The sequence below is a fragment of the Mustela erminea genome, chromosome 12 (genome assembly GCF_009829155.1).
Source record: "Mustela erminea isolate mMusErm1 chromosome 12, mMusErm1.Pri, whole genome shotgun sequence".
Classification (NCBI taxonomy): domain Eukaryota; kingdom Metazoa; phylum Chordata; class Mammalia; order Carnivora; family Mustelidae; genus Mustela; species Mustela erminea.
The window spans coordinates 3791746-3813074 of record NC_045625.1 but is presented as its reverse complement, the minus strand read 5'-3'; the positions used below and the strand labels follow the sequence as shown (position 1 = coordinate 3813074).

The window sequence follows — 21329 nt, the reverse complement described above, 5'->3', positions numbered from 1 at the left end:
AGCGGCAGGCAGCGGCAGCCGGCTCCGGACCCCTCCCGGCTAGCCCGTGCCCCCCTCGGCTAATCACCCTCATTAGGAGCCTCATCACCGGCCTAATGAAAGCAAACCGTGTGGAAATCGCCGGTAAACAGTTGGGTCTGTGGTGTAATTAATTCAGTGTCTCTTTTAATCAAACTGAAAGGGAATCGGGCAGCGGCTTGCGGAACCGTGACATCACCCCCAAAATCGGCCGGAGCCAATCAGCGTCATCACTCCGGGGACACGTGGGCGAGTCCCCTTTAAAAAAAAACACACACACACAACACAACGAAAAAAAAAAAAAAGAAACAAAAAAACCCAGCCCCAAAGTAAAAGTGACACAAGTTCATTTTTTAAAGGAAGGGGGGAGGCGAAGGCGCGCGCGGAGGAGCAGAACCTCGGAGCCGGAGGCGCTGTCCTCGGTGCTGACGGGCCCCTGGAGCGGTGGGAGCGCGGCGACAGGACCTCCCTGGCCAGGTGGAGCGTCATGCGCCGCGGGCCGCCGCCGCCGCCGCCGCCGCTATCCGCGGTGCTGACGCCGCCAGGTGCGCTCCGTTCCGCCGACTGGTAGCGCGGCTCCGGCCCGCTGCTCTCCGCGGTACTGACCCCGCTGCCCTCAGCGGCTGCTAGCCTGGAGGAAGCTTGCGGTTTGGGTTTTTTTTTTTTTTTTTTTTTTTAAAGCCGTTCTTTATTTAGATTCCAACATCCTCGCATCTCTTCTGTGCCAAACGGGCGCTCAGGCCGTCCATCTCCCCAACTTGGCGCACCCTCCCTCCCATTCCTCCCTGACACTCCCACCACCCCCCCTCGGCTCGGCAGCTCGGCGCGATGCTGCAGAAGACGCGCTGAGCCCTTTTGGATCTAATGCGCAGAGGAGGTTGGCCCAGAGCTCCCCGGCTCCCCCAAGGCTGAACTCCGTCCAAGGTGCCCGCAGGCTCCCTGCCCGCCTTCCCCATGCCAGCCCGCAGCTAGGGGCAGGGGCAGCGGCGGCTGGGGTTGGGGGTGGGTGGGGAGCTTTTGGGGAGGACAGGTCGCAGCTTGGCTATGGAAGGCTCCAATGGCTTTGGGATCGACTCCATTCTCTCCCACCGTGCGGGCAGCCCCGCCCTTCCCAAGGGGGACCCCTTGCTTGGGGACTGCCGCTCGCCCCTGGAGCTGAGTCCGCGCTCGGAGAGCAGCAGCGACTGCTCTTCACCAGCCTCACCAGGAAGGGACTGTCTGGAGACGGGCACCCCGAGGCCTGGCGGGGCATCAGGCCCAGGTTTGGACTCCCACCTGCAACCTGGGCAGCTCTCGGCCCCAGCCCAGTCGCGCACCGTGACCTCCTCCTTTCTGATCAGGGACATCCTTGCCGACTGCAAACCACTAGCGGCCTGTGCACCCTACTCTAGCAGCGGGCAGTCGGCCGCCCCTGAGCCTGGGGGCCGTCTTGTGGCCAAGGCTGGGGAGGACTTTAGAGACAAGCTGGACAAAAGTGGCAGTAACGCCTCGTCGGACTCCGAGTATAAAGGTAAGAAAACAGGAGGAGAAAACTTGGGGGGGGGGAATGCTACATTTCTAAGAACTGCTATATTTCTTAAAGCATATAGGAATATGTACATGCTCACTCAGAGTTCCCCCCGGGGCCCAGGCTGAACCTTTTGGTCTTGTCTGAACCTTTCAGCTGGCCCCGTGGCTATGCCTTGAGCAGCAGAGCGCAGTGGAGAAAGTGCAAGAGGGACACTGTGTGCTCCAGGAAAGATTCCCCAAAATGCACCAAGCAAACTTTCTAAACTTCACCTGGGACCACTTTCCCAGCAGCACTGGTGGGCAGGAGCAGGTTCCTATCTGGCTAGAGTTTCTCTGGGAAAAGATCTTGCAAAAGCAATAGAAGGTCCAGAGGGTTCTGCTTGAACGCCTTTTTATAAGGGTGAAAACCTAGCAGGATATTTCAGATGGAGCCTTAAGAACAGTCAGAATTTTCCCCTTTAATCTGAACTTGTAGGCGGGAAGAGGAACTGAGCTTTCCCTCCCATTGGGCCCAGTGTGACCTGGGCCCTGGGAATCATTAAAAAGAAAGGCTCACTTCAAAGTAGAAAGATCAGCCAGGCAGCTGACCGGGAGCAGGTTCAGAGGTCTGGGTCAGAGAGGGGAGGACCCTGCACCCACCCCACCGTTCTCACTGAATTGGATTTCAAGTGCATCGAGCAGCCAACTTCAGCTTGTGTGTGGGACCCAGAAACTCGCAAGTGACCGGCCCCGCTTCCCCAGTATTAGAATTGCTGCCCCTTCGTTTGCTTTTCCACCACCGGGAGTTTTTTGTTGTTGTTGTCCTCTTGACCAGGAAGACCAGATTAGGATTAAGAGGAAAGGGGGAAGGAAAGAAGAAAAGAGGCCCTAATTTTCTTTCTCACCCCCAACCACTACCTCGACTTTAGCCAGAGGCGCAAAATTCTTTCTAGAAAGAAGTCAGGAGGCAGGATGGGACGGAGTCTCGGGATATTGAGGGAGTAAAGCCCTGTGTCCCTGTCCAGCAGAAAACTAGGGGCTGGCAGAGGCTGCTCAGAGCTCTTTCAGTTTTGCAATTAATTCCAGGAACCCTTTTCATGAGACAAAACTTCCTTAATAAAGGCAACCTTCTTATTGTCTGGGGAGCCCTGTGCCTGCTCCCCCTATTTGCACTAAGTCTTCCCAAGAATTTAGGGAACGTCCCTTTAACACTCTCCTCCCAACCAAGAATTCATTCGTGGACAGGCCCTGACCACAAACCGAAACCCCTTTGGGGCCCCACTCCTCATCCCACTGCCCTCTGCTTGCCCACCCAAGCTGCCAGAGAGTGTCTTTGAGCCGGTTAAGCCGAGAAGCCAGGAACGAGGTCTGGAGGCATGTGGCCCAGCGACCCCTGCCCCTCCCCCTGGGACCCGTTTAGAGAGGCAAAGGCTTGCCCTGGAGAAAGACAGGTGCTGGGGGCGGAGGCGGGGGTGGGCAATGTCTATCTGTATTTATAAGATAGCGGTTTAATATTAATAATTCTCAGCAACATCCCAGCTTTATGGTTAAAGGAAGGGGTGAGCGTCTCCCACACCGCATGCCAACGGCTGGGGCTGGCGGACGTGGAAGATAGTTTGGCTCTTGTCTTCTTTCATTTCTTTGCCCGTAGGTGGGATTTTGAGGCACGATTTCGTTTAAGATAATTGGAATATCAATTTTCCTCTCCCGTCCCTGATGATATCTGATCAGGGAAGTGATGAGGGCCGGCTGTCCACGTATCACTTAAATAGGTTTGGAGCAGAGGGTGTGAAGTTCTCCCCCACCCCCATCCCTAGGAACCGCTGCCTTTGCACTTACAAAGCTCCAAGGTGGAAGACAGAACGGAAACATCCACCGCTGAGACACTGTCAGGAGTGTTTCTCCAATGTGGAAGCGAGTTTTTCAGGGCTTGAATTAGGAAGGCTTGTTGAGACAGAGACACACACGGAGCGAGCCAGAGAGAGAGCCAGCGGGGGTGGGCGTCAGAGCAATTCAAATCCCCGTCCGCCTTCCATGCTAAGAATAATTTCTTCCAAGGAGGGTATGGAGGGAAGGCCAGCCCCACCCGGAGTTTTTGGCATCAAAGGCTCCTCAAGGGTCACACTGAAAGAAACTGAAACCAGGCTTTGACGTAAGGCGGTCTGCCGCTGGGTCCTGCTTGCTACAGCCGATGTGCGTGGAGAAATAAATCGGATGGAGAAATTGAGCCAGCGCTTTGCTCAGAGTAGGCTGGGTCAGTGGGCCCGGGACTCTGGGGCACTGAGATGTGGCCTCCAGACCAGAGTCTGAGGCCCCACTGGGCTGAGACTGTCCGGGAGGCTGAGGCTGAGCAGCACCGAGTGCCCCTCAAGGCACCAGCCTGTGTCAAAGAGGGATTAGAGAAACGCTGGAGTCTCCAACCCGTTCTTCCTGACCCACAAACTCAATCCCCCACCTCAGCCCTAAGAAGCTGGGGATTTCCGAAGTCAGTCCCAGCAGCTCCCTCAAAAAGCCAGATTTCCACGATATTAAGTTTGAGGTTTGAATAACTGTTTTCTCACACTCGTTTCAATTTCTGCCTTCGGGCGCAGACACAACTCAGATTTTGCCTAACGCACCTCCTGAGGTGGCCGTACCCCAGCGTGGCCCCGGCTCAGAGAGGGCAGGGAGAGAGCCTGGCGCACCAGCCTGCTGGAGACAGGAGGGAGGCGTCTCCGTCTGCCTCCACGAGCCGGGGCCGGGGCCCTCCCGGCCGAGAACCTCTGCCTTTCTGGTCGAAAAGTCTCACTCCCTAGTGGCTCAATTAACCGGATTATTGTTTCCTACAGAGAGAATCAACTTGCATTCAGCTGAACCCTGTCACTGCACACGCCAGGCACAATGAAACTCACCATGAAGGAAAATAGAGGAAAAAGAGGGGGAAAGCCCCAGCTGGCGCAGCCAACTTTGGGGACATGGTCTTGTGGGTTAGATCATCACTTTAGGGAGGGAAGGAAGGAGATCATGGAGCTTGTACTATCAAGTGTGCGTTTTCGGAGCAGTCGGCGCTGAACGAAGGCGTCTGGGGGAAAAAAGAAACGGTCCCTGTCGGGTCCGTTCTTGGGCCTCAGGAGCGGGGCCCCTGCCGGGGTGTCGCGACCCTGGAGCGCGTATTGACAAGGAAACACGGGCCACCGCGACGCGCACAGCCGAGGGGCAAACGCGCCGGGTATTTCTCCGAGAGCTTCGCGCTCCCGGCTCGGGCGCCCGGCGCTCCGCCCTCCGCCCCGCGGTCTGTAGGTAGCTCAGGGACCGCGGAGGCCGGCGCTACGACGTCGCGTCTCTCAAGGCCAGTGACTGGCTTCTCGGGACACTGATTCGCTGCGGGGCTAACAGGTTTTTGTCTCTCCACGCGGGTTTTTCTCCCCACATGCCGGCCCTCAGCTTCCTCCTTTCCGGGTCCGCACGCGGCCAGGAAATCGGGGCGCGGATGCGGAGCACAGACCCGCACCCCTGAAGCGCGCACCTACGCGGCCCACCCGCTGGAACCCCCTCCCTCCACCCCTGCGTCTCGGCCTGGCCGCTCGGCTCAGGGCTCCGGGACGGTGACTGTTCATCCCTCCAGGGAGCGCGGCGGAGAGCGAGCGGGTCGGGTCCTCTCGCTTTGGGTCGTCTGTCCCCGGAGGTGTCAATCCTCCTCCTCCGTCAGGGCTCACGCCCTGGTCTGGGGCGGGCGGGGCGGGGGCGGGGAGCCGGGGAGTCTGCCTTTGAGCCACTTGGCCGCGCGGCCCCACGCGCTTGAGTGCCGTGGGGCCACGGCCGTCGGGAGTCGCGTTTACACGAGCGGAGCGAACCGGCGGCCAGCTGGGGCGGGGAGGGCGCCGGCGGGCGGAGGCGAGGCCGGGCCCTGACGCACCGCTGTGTCTCCGCAGTGAAGGAGGAAGGCGACCGCGAGATCTCCAGCTCCCGGGACAGCCCCCCGGTGCGCCTGAAGAAGCCCCGCAAAGCGCGCACGGCCTTCACGGACCATCAGCTGGCGCAGCTGGAGCGCAGCTTCGAGCGGCAGAAGTACCTGAGCGTGCAGGACCGCATGGAGCTGGCCGCCTCGCTCAACCTCACCGACACGCAGGTCAAGACCTGGTACCAGAACCGGAGGTGAGGCCTGTCTGCGGGGTGGTGGCGGGCAGAGGGCCCCCTCCTTTCCTAACTGCCCCTCCCTGGGACCCACAAGCCTTGGCCTGACCCAGAGGGGACCCCTGCACTTTCCCTATTCTGTAAAGTGAGAAGACTCAGGCCCTGCGGGGCAGAGGCCTTGCTCAAAGTCCACAGTGAGGGACAGCGACAGGACTGGACTCGTCTCCAGCGCCCAGTCATCCCCCTCCAGGACAGGAGGATGGACAGACTTAGGAGCCTGCCCCTACCTCAGCCAGGATCCTACCCTCCCCACCAGGACCAGCCTTAGCCCCTGCTAGGGCCGCTGAGCAATCCAGGAAGGGTGCCAGGCCAGGGGAAGGGTGGTGCTCTCAGTATCCAGAAAGTCCTGTGTGTGGGGGGGTGGGAATGAAGGGGCAGCCCTGATGTGTGTGTTTTGGGGGGCTCTCTGAGCTCTCTGGGGGCTCCTCTGGACACCTCAGCCTTCACAGTCCGGACTGGAGGAAGAAACAGACCCAGTTCCGGCTCCTTGGGGAGAGGGTGATTGGGAAACTGGCAGTGGGCACTGGTCTAGAAGCTGGTGCTTCCTAATCTCCCTCCTCAACACCATCACAGGATGAAATCACTCACACCCATCCACAGACACCCCCAACACACACTGACACAGCTCACACACACCCACACTCACTCGCACACTCAGTGTGAGCTGGAATGGTGCTTTCCATAAACACGCCTCAGAACACGTCTCCCCATTAATAATAAATACCGATTACTGCTCGGGGCATCAATAATTAAGGCCCGTTACAGTAATTACACAATTATGATGATGATGAATAATTCAGGGAGAGAAACGCGCTTGGTGTGGCTGTGCCCGCCTCAGTGGGACCAGGGCAGGCTGGCCCAGCCTCACTGGCCAGGCGCACCCAGGGGTCCCAGCCGAAGCGGAGCCTCAACTGCCTTGCCTCCTCCAGTCCCAGGCCAACACTCGGCTGGTTGTGGGGGTTCCCGCAGCCTGCAGGGCTCCTCCCGTGCCGGGGAGCTGGGTGCTGAGGGCAGCGGGTGTGGTGGAGAGGGTGTGAGGCTAGTACGCATACTCGCATACTCTCCAGTTGCAGACTCCGGTCTGCACGCTTCCACAGAAGCTCACCCAATGGGGCATCTGCCCGGTCGGTGGTTCAGTGGCCACGGGCCCTCTTCCACCCCCACCATCATCGTGGGGGGGGGGCGAGTTCCTAAATCCTCCCAGGGGGCGCATACACAGGGGAGGGGGAGCCCCAACACCCAGCTCCGAGTGTCTCCTGTGATCTCCAGAGCCAAGTGTGGTCAGGTGAGAACCCCATCTTTGGGGTCAGACAGCCTGGCTTAGAGCCTGGGCTTTTCCTCTTTGGAGACCATCTCGAAAACTGGCCAAGGCCTCAGTTTTCTGATCTGTAAAACAGAGATAACAGCCACGAAGGCTGGCGGATGACAGGAGCCGATGCATGTGACAGCTGAGCACGGTGCCTGGCACCCCCCTATTTATTAACAAATCCGTGGGATCCCTCTTGGCCTCCCCGAAGGTGCTCTGGGCCAAGCACTCGTGAGCGGCAGGGGTCTTTGGGCGCCACAGCCCTGACCCCGCCGTCCGCGTTTATTTCGGTCCCCAGGACTAAATGGAAGCGACAGACGGCAGTCGGGTTGGAGTTGCTGGCGGAGGCAGGCAATTACTCAGCGCTCCAGCGGATGTTCCCGTCGCCTTATTTCTACCCGCAGAGTCTAGTTTCCAACCTGGATCCCGGCGCCGCACTGTATCTGTACCGCGGGCCCAGCGCGCCGCCGCCGGCCCTGCAGAGACCTCTGGTGCCCCGCATCCTCATCCACGGACTCCAGGGCGCCAGCGAGCCGCCACCGCCGCTGCCCCCGCTGGCCGGCGTCCTCCCGCGCGCCGCGCAGCCTCGGTGAAGCGCCCAACCGCCTCCCTGGGGCTCCGCGTGCGCCCCTTCCGCCTGCCCTTCGCGGGGCGCGGGGTTTCAACGCCCCTTCCCCGGGGCCCCCTGGCCGGCCCTCCCTGGACTCCCAGCCAGTGTCCCCCGAAGGGCCCTGTGCCAAGACTACTGAAGCCCGGACCCGGACTGAGTCTCCCTAACACCCCCCGCGGGCTCCGTCCCCGCCACGCGGTCAAGGAGCCACTCCCACCCGCCGGTGTACATAACCGCCCCCCCCCACGGCTCCCCAAGGCGCCCCGCCCTGCACCTTCCTGGGAGGAGGTGGGGGGCGACCCCGACGCTGCACTCTTTCCCGCTCCCCCTTCATGCTGCAGCTGTACACCCGGCCCTCCCCCCGCACCCCGACAGGCGGAGGGGACTGTGGAGCCCTCCTCCTGGGCCGCAGCAGAGCTGTACATAAGGTGTGCAAAGTGTATATGAAGTTATTTATTCGTGACCCATGAGCCCGTGACCGTGTCCGTGAATCAGTGAGTCTGTGGCCTGTGCCCTCTTCCCTCCCAGGTGAGGCAGGAAGGGGTCGGGCTTGTCCACCACCCCGACCCCCAGCCTCCTGTCCGGCGGCAGGCAGGCCCTCGGGTTCTCTCTCTTTTTTAAATGTCGAAATAAACTTCTTACAAATGACCATGCGCCTGTCCGCGCTCAGCCCTTCTTTCCGGCCCCTCCTTAAGATTCATTTTCCCCTCCTGGGACGCGGCTTCCTTCCATCCGCAATAGGAAATATTTTTGTCCCCCTCTCTTCCTTGGCGCTGTGGTCAGGGGGCCCACTGGCCTCGCTGGGGTCCCCGGGCAGGGGCCTCCGCTCCCTGGCCTCAGTCTTCCTGTCTCTACAGTGAGGCGAGCCTACTGCTCTCCCCACCGCCCCCCTTCCCTCTCCATCTGGTTCCTGGCGGCTCCCAGCCGGTCCCGGGGGCCGGAGCGGGGGTCAGCGCCTGGGCTCGCTCGGCGGCGGGCCGGGCTGCGGTGCCCTCGCTGAGCCGGCTCATCTGGCCGCAACAAGGGCGCCGGCAGCTGGTGACCGGCCCGCCGGGCGCGGGGCCGACAGATGGGCTCCGAGGCTACTCCCCCCGCCAGCCCCCTCCGCCCCGCGCTCCGGCCGAGATCGGGCTCCGGCCGCTCGCGAACGCCAAGGCGGCTCAGGCCCCGCGCCGCCAGGACCCGACAAGCCTTCGCTGGGATCCTGATGCTGCATGGGTAACCCCCCAATCCCGCATCTTCTCACTTCTCCCCTTGACCCTGGGAGCACGTAGATGAGACCCAGAAGGGAGCCAAATCCCCGCGTCAGCCCCATGCCCCAGCCTGCGGCTCCAGGATCTCAGGGGAGGGGGTTTAAGGCTCCAGCCAGACTCGAGGCCTCCAGTTCATGTTCAAAGGGCCAAGGTCACCTCCTGAGGCCGGTGGCTCTCAGGGGAAGTGGGCGCAGGTGCTTCCCTCCCACACACCACCTGCAGCTCGGACTCTCAGGGCAGAAGACAGGCTCAGGGCCCAGAAGTTTTGGGGCCCTGCAAGCAGGGCCCCCTCCAGTTTTGTGGCAGGATTGCTGTGGGAGGGCTGCCTCCTGGGGGAGGGGTGGAGGGCATGTTTAAACTACCCTCCCCAAACGGACCCTGCTACTGTTTCCTCCCCCCCCCCCAACCGCTTTTCTTTCCCGGGACGGTGAGGGTATTATTCTAATTTTGCAAAATGCACAGCAGCTAATTAAGTCAAGGAGCCTCTCGGCTTTCGAGTTCTTTTGCATGTGAATGGGGGTTGGTAAATCCCCAGCTCTGGCTGCGGTGGGGGGCGAGGGGAGACTGTCCCCAACTCAGGGTTAATGAAGTGGGAAAGGAGTCTCTCATAGCCTCCTGCAAACAAAACCCCCCACGCAACAAACCCAGCCGAAATCCTACATGGATTGACTTAAGCCCAGGGGATAAGTGCTTTAAATTAATCTCATTGAATAAGAATGAGACCAAACAAAACTCTTTAAAATCATATTAAAAATCTATCAAAGGACAACTTGCACTGGTGTGCTTTTCATTTTGTGAAACTGAAGGAGGCAGAGCAGAGCGCCCGGCCCCGCGTTTACACAGCGGCAGTGTAAACCGCACACACATTCTCCACTATGTAATTGTCCTTGTACCTCGGAGGCGACTTCATATCTTACATTAATGAAGAACAAGGCTTCCCTACAAGTTTATAATTACAATATTTTAAATTGTCCTGCACTTCCCATCTGTAATAATAACTTCACAACCTCTGCGACGAGGTGGGCATGGGCTCTCATCCACTTGGAAGACGAAATTGGCTTCCCTGTTCCCAACCCTGAGGCTGGGTGTGGACTCTTTTCAAAATACAAAGGAAAGAATGAATGCAAGCCCCCCCCCCCCCCCCCCGCCCCGCAGTGGGCCGAACAATGGCAGAGGCCCCCAGGAGGCATCTTCTCCGCTCCCCAACCGGTCCACCCTGCTCTCTTAGGAACCTAGGCTCCGCGGGGTCAGAGCAGTGAAGTTTAAAGGAAGTTTAGGTTCCCCTGTGAGCCTCGTTACTAGGGCTCTGGAAATTTCTGAGGAGCCTAGCGGACTCGAAGGGTGTCCCACTGCCCCCACACAGGTAGGCCTTGCTCGGAGCTCCTCTCTTGGTGGGAGCGGATTAAGACATAAGGTGAGATGGTCACACAGGCAATTTAACAAGACCCGCGAAGCGCCCTGTCCAAGCAGGGCCACTTTTCCAGTAGAAAAAGCTTTAAATTCCCGCGTCATGGAGGCGATGCTTGGACTCACATGGCTTTCCCTGACTTTGTGCTGAGGGCCCGCAGTGGTGACTAGAGAGGTCCCTAGCAGTGTGGGATGCACCTGCCTCGAGGGGCTCTCACTGACTCCCTCTTCCCTAAATCTCACCTCCCTTCACTACAGGAAAGGAAAAGAAAAAAAAAAAATCAGAGGAACCCATTGGGCTTTGTCAGAATGTCCTCTGCTGAGACCTCGTGGTCTCTTGGCTTCTCGGAGAGCAGAAGACACTGTGTGCACCAGACTGACTCGATCACTAGCCAAGGTCTCTTTGCCCTTCGGTACATGGGAATGGGCCCCTCGGAGGCGCTGCAAACGCGGAGAGGTTTGGGATGCAAACCCAGCATTCGACAAGCCCACGAGGGGAAAAAGCTTTAGGCTGCAGTACTCCACGAGATGCCCAAGTTCTCTGTGACTTTAAATAGGTAAGTTTGGGAAATCAGAAAAAAGGACACGATTAAAAACACACACAAAATTAGAATATGTACAGTGGTATTAGGCTAAAGCTTCGCCTAATTGATGCCTGAAATGTATAATCTGTCAGGAGCCAGAATAGGAGAAAGAGATTTATTTTAAGGTTATTTAAATTTAGATAATATTAACCCTAAATCTGTTAAATCCGTGTTTCTTTATTAACTGGGGGTAATATATTGATTCTGCTTAGAAACAGGCCCTCGAAGCATCTATGGCAGGAAGCCCTCACCTAAGTGTCGGCAGATCGAGCCCAAGTTCCACCTCAGAATTCTGGTCCTTTATACTCTGCAGGGGCAGGTCCCAGCCTGGCTGCTGCAGGAATGCAGAACTCGGATTGGACCCCTCTTGGAATGAGTACTTGGGGGGTAGGTGGGGGCGGGGAGCAGGCCTTCTCTTGGATCCTCCCCAATCACTGGCCTTAATCCTGTTTCTCACACAGCTGGGTTTTGTCTCTAAAGTTCAGTGCCTCCTTTTCTCATCCAAATCCTGTGAACCGTTACGCACAGAAGTAAAAAAAAAGGTGGCCGATTTCCCCAAATCAGCTTGACATGTGCCGCAGGGATCTATTAGTATCATTATTATTATTGTTAGAAATTTCACCAACCGTCCCTATGAATGCGTATGTGACAAGTGATCTGAAGAGGTCACACTCTCGCTGCGCTCCCCACCCCCCCACACCATGGAGGATTAGTACTCACTGGGCTCCCACTGGCCCTCTCCCCCGGGCCGCCTCCGGCCCCTACCCTGCCTATCAGAGAGGGATGGTGGCGAGGAAGCCGACCCCTCCACGGACCCCACAAGCAGCCACCATGCCACTCTCATGACCCGCTCCTGGCCACTTAGTTCCTGTGGATCTGGAGGGTTTAATGAAATGGGGCCTCAGCTCCCTCGGCAGGAGCTGGAGGAGGAGGCAGGCAGCAAAGAGAACAGAGGAAGTGGAGGAACAGACAGACTGAGTCCGAACAGTCTGCGCAGACTCCCCTCTGGAGTCCCGGGTCCCAATGGGAAATCACTGCGGGGTCGGGTGGGGGCAGGGCTTTTAAACCTCGCAGGGAAACAGAGTGGGGGGAGGGGTGACTGAGGCCTGGGCCTCGCTACAAAGAACCCAGACCCAAAACTTGAAGACAAGGTGGGATTCGATGGGAGAAAACAGTCAGAGACTGGTGCCCTTTGACTTCAAAGGCAACAGTAAAAAAAAAAAAAGAAAGAAAGAAAGAAAAAGAAAAAAAAGGAGAAAAGGCAGCAGTACATCCATCAGCCCTGAGAGTTTTCCGTGGCCACGGACAAGGCAGCCATGCACGTGAGTGAACGCAACAGGTTCGGAGCAGCCCGCCGGCAGGACAGGAGCCTTGTGACCCCCACCCTAACCTGCTGGATCCTTCCCCACAAAGCACCTGTACATCAAGAAGAGGAGCTGATGTCTTTTTTTTTCCACTTTCACAAACTGCATTCCAGTTTTTAAAATCCTACTTTCCAAAATGCATGCTAGTCCATGTGGCTGATACAGGGCAGCTAATGAAAACTCTGAGACTTGTTCAGAACCCTATCCCATGGCAGGAAGAGGCCTCCCGCTGATGCCGGCCCCACCAGGCCCTCGCCGGAGGTCAAGAAGTGCCTGCAACCCGGGGGCCAAGATGGTTCTGCTGGAAGAGATAGGAAGTATAAGCTATCTCACGAAGGTAAGCAGTAACCTCCGCCCCTGCCAGGACGAGGGCTGTGACTTCTCCGGGCTGGGGACATCGTGTTCAGGGAAAAGCGGCACCATAACTTCCCACAAGGCTCCCGACAAGGACAGGGCACCAGCCCCAGCCTGTGGAGGCAGAGTTAAAAAAGAAGAACAACTGAAAACTTTTTTGGGGTAGTCCTGTTGTCCCCCAGTTAAGTCTTTTTGGGTTTTTCTGCTTCACGAGAAACGTTTCTTAGTTTTTCCCACGGCTGAGGCTGGGCGCCGGTGGCAGACAGCGCTGCGTGGCTGGCTGCCGGGCTCTGCCTGTTTGTTTTGCTTTTTGACCTTGGCGACGCCGGCCTCCATCCCACTTGAGTATTCCGAACGCAAGATTTCAGCGAGGCAGTGTTTACTCCGGGTCTTCTTATGAAGGTCAGGCCTGAAGAACAGTAACAGCAGAAAGGAAAAGAAACTTTATTATTTTTTTCCTTCCCGTTTGGAAAGAGGCTGAGAGCAGCCGGTTCGGAGACTGCGGAACTGACATTTCTGTATTAACAGAAGTACAATGCCTTCAACAGTGCCTGTTTTGATATCCTATGCACCAGAAGATTAGATACGGCGCTGACAGATTTTCATAACAGTGGCAAAATATCATGGCATTTTTAAAAGTGAGGCTTTGTTCTATGTTGTTTTCATGGGAAAAAAAGAACGATATACACACTCACACTCTGATGGCAAATGAAGCGTGTGACACAGCAGTTTGCCAAAGGATGAGGGAGAAGACCCGCCTTGAAACTCCACAAGGCTCAGCGGTAAGAGCTCAGCAGTAGCTCCCGGCCGGTGAGGCCCGCACCGTTCAAAGCCACTGGCCTCCTCCCGACAGGGCCAAACAGGGACGGCTGGGGTGTCAGTGACAGTCACCTCTTCACTGAGCGAGGAGACTCAAGTAAATACTTCTGACCCTGAAGGCCCCAAGCCCGGGGTGCACTGGGCCAGCGCAGTCAGCGTCCGCACGGCAGCCGGATCAGTGGCTCTCCGCGGACCACAGTTGTGGCTCTGGCTCGAGGGGGATCTCCCTGCCCGACCCACTCAGAAAGTAAGTGCCAAAGGCTGAAAATCCACCTCGGACGTTGAACACTAGTAACTGTTCTCAAAGACAGCAGCCTTACCATTTGATCCAGAGATCAGAGGGAGAAATCTGTAGAAGTTCAGTTGTACACAGGAAGAACCATTACGAAAATGGAAAAGTGAATGTTTCCTAAGACAGGATTTTAGCCAAAACAATAACAGAAACCCACAGTGTTAGGTGGGCCATTCCCTCAGCCCCCCGATGGCAGGGTCACAGGGTAACATAGTGTCCTGGGGCTCCTACGGAAGGCACATGTCACACTCTGTGACTTACAGTTACATTTTCTTTGTAATAATCGCAGCTCAGGTGGACCAGGGCCGTGGTCCACACAAACGAAACAGGACTCCTGTGAAACTCCAGAACCAGGAACAGGACCAACGTTGCGCTAATAAACGGATAATGAAAGGCCGCAGAGCCGTGGGACGGCGTCGTCCCTGGGCGAAGGCGGCCGCGCCGAATTACAGGCGCAATGCACGGGGTGCGGGGTGTGGGTGGGGAGTAGGCAGGGTACAGGGTGCGGGCGGGGTGCCAGCAGAGTGAGGTTTCCCACCACAACACATGGGGGCCACAGTCACCCTTGGCTGGGCACAGCGAAGACTTGAGGATGACGAGAGGCCTGGCCCGAGGGCCAGAGTTTCTCCTGGGGCTGCAGGGCTGCATCCCGGAGACGAGGGGTACAGAGGTTCCGCACGATCCCACACGGCCCCCACGGGATGCGGGCGGCGTGGCAGCAGCCTCCCGTCACAGACAAGGAACCTAATCCAGAGGCGCACGCGTACCTTGCCCAGGACTGTTCAGCTCACGGGGGCAGAAGCAGAGGCGCAAACACAAACACACGTCAGAGGGACTCAAGCTGGCGTGCTTCCAACCAGGCCGCCGGGCCCGGGGTGAGCAGTCAGGACGGCCCAGCAGCATCAAGGGTGACAACCACGATTTGACATGGGGGAGTCCCGGGTCACACAGGGATGCTGCAGGGGGACCACGGGGGCCGAATCTGGATGGCCGAGGAGGAAGGGGCAAGTGGGGAGGAAGAGGAAAGGCCGGGGGTGATGGAGGTGCCTGGCCTGGAACCTCGCTCATTAGCTGAACGACGGGGACCGAGGCTCTCTGGGCTCCAGCTTCCTCATCCGAACCGGGAGGACGCTCAGGTCGAAGTTCACGGAGCCGTGAGGGTGAAGTACGACGCGCAGGCTGAGGCAGGCCAGGGCACCTCTGGCTGCTCCCCCTTCTCCTCCAGGGCCCCCCGTCCAACTCCAGGGGGGCCCACCCGGGGTGGGCAGGGTGGCCCGCCATGCCCTGGCGGAAGGCCGCAGCTCAGGGGGCCGGAGCGGGTCTGGGAAGCGGGGCTGAGAATCGGGGCTGGGAAGCGGCAGGAGCCAGGCCTGCAGCTGGGAGCGCTCGGCTTGCTGCACACCGAAGGCTGCCAGTTCTGTGCCTGGAAGTTATTTTTAGTCGGGTTACATGACAGACGGAGTGGAAAGGTTCTGACAGGAAGAAACACTGCCTCTTCCCTTTTGACGCCAGGTACTTACAATGTGTATAATTTTAAACGCAACAACTGAGTTTCAAAATATGCAAACTTCCAGTCAAAATATCCACCCCAGCACACAATGTCTCTGCTGCCTCAGAGACTGCTCCTGCCACCTGCTAATGCAATATCAACAGCCAGCGTCCGAGAGCAGCCATCTGCAGAAGTGACACTCTCCGGGCCAGGGCGCTCCGCGGCGTGCCCCGCGCCACCACTGGCGCCACACGGCAGGTGGACGCGCACACGCACACACAGCTGGGTGCTCCGGGCCGCAAAAGGCCCCGTCTGCTGGGCACGGGGCGGGGTGGGGGGGTGGGGGGCGTGTGTAGGGGTGCGCCGGCCAGCAGCTTCAAGTCCGCGCTGTGGAAGAGGCCGCCCCTGAAAGCGCCGTCTTGGAGGTGGTCCTGCATAGAAGCCTGGAGCTTTTGTGATCGCAAAACCTCCGGGCTATGTCATGATCTCATTCTAGTCAATGAACGTACTTTCAAGTCGGGGCCCACAGCCAAACTCCAAGGCTCTTGGTGGCCTGGAGAGCGAGCGGGGTTTGAGCTTTCAGACCCAGAGCCCTTCCTGAGGACACGGACCTCAGGGTCACCCGCAGGAGGCTCCCCTGCTGTCGGAGCAGCAGGACCCATCTTCCCTCTTGGCCGGATCATGCCTGCCGTTCCTTTGTTCTGAGGCCGGGGCCGAGAAGGCCAAGTGCAGATGGGAAGGTGGGACGTTCTTAGCCCGGGCCCGCGCCGGCCGCACGTGGGCTCCAGCTTCCTTCTCCGGCCAAGCTGCAGTCCTCCCGGGGACCCGCCGACTTCCTTGCCCTCCTTGCCCTCCAAACACTCCAGCCCCTCTCCAGTGGCCCTCCCGGGGCTGCGAGTAATCCGGCAGTTACCAAGCAACAGATCAGTTTATCTAACCACGGGGAGCTCCCTTGTAGTGAAGGCTGAACGAGCCCCCTCGGCCGGCAGCCTGGATGGCCACCAGTCTGGATCACCCGGCAGGACGGGCAGATGCCGCTTTCACTGCCAATAAGGCGAAATCACAGCCTAATTAGGAAATCTGTATGGTCGCTAGGGTGACCGCTGCAGGAGAGGGGCCTCGGGCCCTCCTCCCAGTTTTATGGACAGACTCCCAGAGTGCCGCCCCAGGTAGGGAGTCGGCCCAGCCCAGGCTTGTGTCAGTGCTGTCCTCTTGCGGGACGGAGGGTTTCACTTTATCTTCTTTTGTTTATGTACTGTCAAGCCAATCGATGTTTTCTTTTCTATTTTATCGCTTTAGGTCAGGCTTAGGAAAGTCTTCCTCATCCTCGCACTGAAAAGCGTTCAGGCATACTTTCTTTTCGTCTGCTACTGCCTTAATTCCATCAAGATTTTCTTCTGGTTTAACGATTCCTCCCCAGCAGCTATCCAGTTATGCAAGACAGTCACTGGACAATAACCCTGCCCCCCAGGGACTCAGAATGCACCCATCACCCCCTTTCTGATGTTCAGAACACTTCCCGCAAGTGATGTCCAAAGACGGCCAGCATTAACGCAGTCTGCAACTCGATTAGAACAACATGTAACTCACATGGGCGGTGAAGGGATTTAAAGGTAAAACAAGTCTTAAATCCATGGCTTTCGAACTGGCAATGCGACTGTAATAATAATTCTACTCCTCCCGTTCCCGGGGCACTTAGGGTAGGTCAGGTACCATTTTCGGCACTTGGCAGGTATTTAACTTACTTACTTTGCCAACAACCCCACGACACAGGTAGTGTTAGCACCCCCAGGGTCATGAACCAGTGACAGAAGAGCTGCTGGTTCAGCCCCAAAAATCTGACCCTATGACGTGTACACTTAACCACCGTGCTGCGGTCATCTAAGCAGGGAAGAGGGAAAGGGAGAGAGAATCTTTTTTTTTTTTTTTTTTTTTTTAGTTTATTTATTTGACAGACATGGATCACAGAGAGAGAGGAGGAAGCAGGCTCCCTGAGGAGCAGGCAGCCTGATGCGGGGCTCCATCCCAGGACCCTGGGATCATGACCTGAGCCGAAGGCAGAGGCTTAACCCACTGAGCTACCCAGTCGCCCCGAGGGAGAGAGAATCTTAAGCAGGCTCTACACCCAGCACGGAGCCCAGTGAGGGGCTCAGTCCCAATCATGACCTGAGCTGAAACCAAGAGACAGAAGCGTAACAGACTGAGCCACCCCTGAGTCCCAAAATACTTTCAGTAACAAGACAACGTTCACATTATCTCAAAATCTCAGAGACTCTTAGAGCCCAAGATAGAGTGCATCTTATGGTTGGATAACAGGTGAAAAACAGCACTTCAGAAACTCACAATCTGTTCAGCTTCATTACAGATATGAAGAGACCCGAATGCGTACACTTGCAGAGGAAGTCTGAAGGGCATAAAAGATGTGATTCAAGGTTAACTTGGATTGTGGGTTTATGGGGGGTTTTTAAAGCTTTCCTCTATTTCCTGAATTTTTACAATGAACATGTATTATTTTTTAATCAGAAAAAAGCATATTTTAGGAGAGAAAAATCAAATGGTAGATTTTTGTCCTATGCTGAAACATCGAAGTATTTTAATCTTTACTTATTAAAATGTCCTTCCCTTTGGCTGTTAGTTTGCTTGATTCTGTGAGGGATTTTTCTCTTAAATCAGACAGACATACAGAAGAGGGAGGAGTCCAATGTACTTACTTTTCTGATCTGAAAGATTCTGCACGAAAATGAATGACCCAGAGCCAGAGTGAGACCCCTCCCCGCCCAGGACTCTGCAGGGAGGCAGGCCCCTGGCTGGAAGAAGAGCCCGTGTTCTAAGTGATCCCGGTAGGAGACTGGGATGCTTGCAGGCGGCTTGAGGCAGACTCAAAAGTTTCTACTTTCTGCCTTGCTCTTGTGGATGCAGGACAGCGACAGTGTCTGAGCGGGGGTTTCGGTGGCTCTCAGATGGCAGTAAGAGTAACAGACAGCTCCAAGGAGAATCTGACGAGCAGTCCCTCTGGTGCAACAAAGTGGTTCAGGTAAGGAGCCAGCCAGCATGTGTTCCAAACCTTCCGCGGTCACTGAAGGAGAAGCAACTGTACCAAGACTCCTTCACCCTTTGGATTCTGCTTCGGTAGAGATGTAAGCTGGTGGGTGGACCACATAAGGGACGCTTCCTTTGTGATTTCTTAGGATTAGACCAACTCTAGCTTCTCTGAAGCTATCAGGGTCCCAGAAGACACCCCATTCCAGGGGAGCCCTGCTGTGGTAGTGGACGTCGCAGGAAAATTCCCGGCAGTGGCTTTGTGGACACGAGGACTGATAAAAAGTGGGTTCCTGCCTTACAACTGAGAGTAAGACCCAGTGAAAAGCAGAAGGGAGCTCTGAGCCTTGGGCTGAGAACGCACACGCCGCCAGGCCACGCTGGCCTCAGGTGACCAATACACAGAAGCTGCATCAGTCTGCCGCCTGGCAGGGCAGGCACACTGAAGGCGAGGACAGAGATCATCTTTAGAGACAGCGGAGACCAGGAAGTAAAGAGCGGAATCAGAATCCTGGAAATGGATGGGAACTCTCGAGATTAGGTGCCCAAGTGACAGACACTCTGTCAGGACCGAGGCCCAGACACTGCTGGGTGGGGTGGCACTGCAGGAGAAAGAAAGGGTTTAAGACGAGAGGTCTGATGACCCTGGCTGGAACCCCAGCTCTGCCCCTCATCTAGCTAATGCCCCCCAGTCAACCGGTTCCTCCAAGCTCGGTCTCCCCCATGTCAAAAAGTGCTTCCACATTGAGGCCCACAAGCATGTCAGAGTGCTTTAAATGTTTCAATTTTCTACAAAAAAAAACCAAGATGGAGAAATACTGAGTGGACACGGAAACAATTAAGTGCACTTGTAACAGGTAAGACTATATCCTGAAAACGCCGTCAGAGACTGATCGGCTCGGTGCAGAATTTCAGCACCAAACCCCCCCCGAGCTCAGCCCTCTGGGCCTATCCTGTCTGACAGCGTTACGGATGCCCTGGATGGTATCTGAGGCACATTTATCACATCTGCCAACGGAAAGCAGCCTGCAGGGACAGCGAACCCACGGGATGACGGAACGCCTGCCACACCCTAGCAGGCCGGAGGGACGGGCCTCAGATGAAAGGTGAAACAGAATGGGGGCACAGGCAACGTCTTGCTCGAGACGCAAAGCAGCTGGGTGGTTGGAACTATCACATGTGCAGACAAGTAGGGGCTTAGTTGTTCAGTTTCAACGTAAGCCCCAGGATGACCCGGATGTCAAGAATGGGCCTGGAGGTCTGGGTGCGTGTGAAGCCCCACCTGTGAGGGGCGGGACGCAGGGAGGTCCCCCCGGCCTGCCGCACTGACAGCCTGGCCCAGGGGGGCCGGACATGAGCCGTCGCTGCAGTCCCGGCTCTTACCATTAACAGACCAACAGATGTGACCGCTGTCCTCTTCGTGCTGGTCAGTCTCTGCTGCACGTTTGGGGAATCTCATGAGCCTGATTTTGAAAAGAACCCGGGCTGAGGGATGACTGTGGCCGCGGAACAGCTGGAGGCGCTGGGCTGCAGGGCCTGGTGGTGGCGCCGCGGGCCAAAGCTGGCCCCTCCGAGGGGAAGGACGCTGGCGCCGCCCCGCAAGGGCTGAGCGACTCTCTGAGTCTGGCTAAGGCCCGATTTCTCCTCGTGCCAGTCTGCTCACCCACAACAGGATTAAGTGAACTAATGAATCAAAGCGCTTCTCACAGTGCCTGTTGCGAAGGCCCTCATTAAACGTTGACTGTTATTGTTATTAACAGTATGGAAAAGAGGAAAGGCAGGAGAGAAGGAGCCATCATCAGATATCTGACACATGTCATGTGGCCCAGGGACGGCTTTGATCAATGATAACAACACCTTGTATTTTTGTGTTTGCAAATCATGCGCATTCAGTATTTGAATCTCACAGAGACCACAGAGTGGAAAGAAGACCAAAGGGGGGAAATGAAAGTGGTCCATCGGGGCTCATCTTCAGGAGCTCTAGCAGCGAGCAGGGTCCACTGGGGAGGCGGAGGGCCCCCACAGCTGGGAGGCCCGGAGCAGAGGCCTTCTGGATGGAGGAGCCACACAACAGGCGAGTCAAGGGCCGGCTGCGGCAGGAGGACTCCAGAGGATTCCAGGAAGCACTCGCCCATCGCTTCCAGACTCAGAGAGAGGCAGCGGGACAGTGGGAGAAAGCAGCACCGGCTCCGGGCCGGGTGCTCCACGTTCAGTACCTTCTCCCATCCACACGGCCCCACGGCCCCCACGGCCCCCACGGCCCACGGTGCGGGCGCGCTAGCACCAGGGCCACGATCAGGCTCAGAGCAGGGACACCGGCTCCAGGTCTCCCCGCCGCACTGCGTCCTTCTGCCTCTGGACCCCGAAGGAAGCCAGAGAAAAAGTGGGATCCAGACTCTCCCTGCCATCTTCTCAGACAGCTTTTGAGGTAGCTGCCCCCCAAAACACCAAGCTTCTACCACCCGGAGGAGGGGCTGCTCCTCTGCTGGTTTCAAACCAGTCTTCCACAGACGCAAACCAATGACCTCTTGCTTCAAGCCTATTTCTTTCCCTACGTGAACAACTACCTGCTCATGTAGAAAAACATCTGTAGCAAGTTCCAAATATCTGTTACTCTGCCCAATATCAACTCTAGAACCTGGAAGCTTCCACTAAGGGTACGCAAGGCAGCATTCAAGTGCTCAGAGCACGGGCTCCAGGCTCTCTCAGACACGGGGCCATGGGACCAGGCCTGCCCACATCCCGCCGGGTTACTGGACACCAGCCTCAGTCACAGGGCCCCGCTGACGTCTCTGTGGGACCCGCACATGCACTGGGCACAGCCACAGGTGCGCAGAAGCCCGAGACCCACGCTGCCGCTCCGGGGCGGTGCTCCGCGCATCCCTCTTCTGGATCACTATGTAGGGAAGACACTGCGCTCCGCTCTGCACTGTGGCTGTACCTTCAGGGCCAGAATGAAGAGCGTATCTGAAAAAGACCTGCAGCCATTTCATTCAGGTCGTAACGGTGCAAAGGTTCTGGCCTCGTCCCCAGAAGGGCTGGGGACACACACTTTCCTACTCAGGAAGGGAGCCCGAAGACCATGGGGACAGAGGACAGGAGCGAGTCAGGACAGGCCAGGACGACGAACGCG

At 57.2% G+C, this 21329-nt stretch overlaps 2 protein-coding genes across 2 annotated transcripts in view; one reads left to right on the top strand and one right to left on the bottom strand.

Annotated features, from left to right (window-relative positions):
* Positions 1–343: 343 nt before the first annotated feature.
* On the top strand, positions 344–9606 carry BARHL1 (BarH like homeobox 1). Its single transcript, XM_032306457.1, has 3 exons — positions 344–1528; positions 5418–5640; positions 7284–9606. Exons 1-3 carry the CDS (start codon positions 1063–1065, stop codon positions 7576–7578), a joined length of 984 nt encoding a protein of 327 aa, XP_032162348.1. The 5' UTR covers positions 344–1062; the 3' UTR covers positions 7579–9606.
* A 3148-nt stretch (positions 9607–12754) lies between these two features.
* DDX31 (DEAD-box helicase 31) overlaps positions 12755–21329 on the bottom strand; it is a 67508-nt gene continuing 58933 nt past the window's right edge. Inside the window, exon 20 of the mRNA XM_032306455.1 lies at positions 12755–12966. Coding sequence (XP_032162346.1) covers positions 12765–12966 — 202 coding nt within the window. The 3' untranslated portion in view covers positions 12755–12764. The remainder of the gene's footprint in view (positions 12967–21329) is intronic.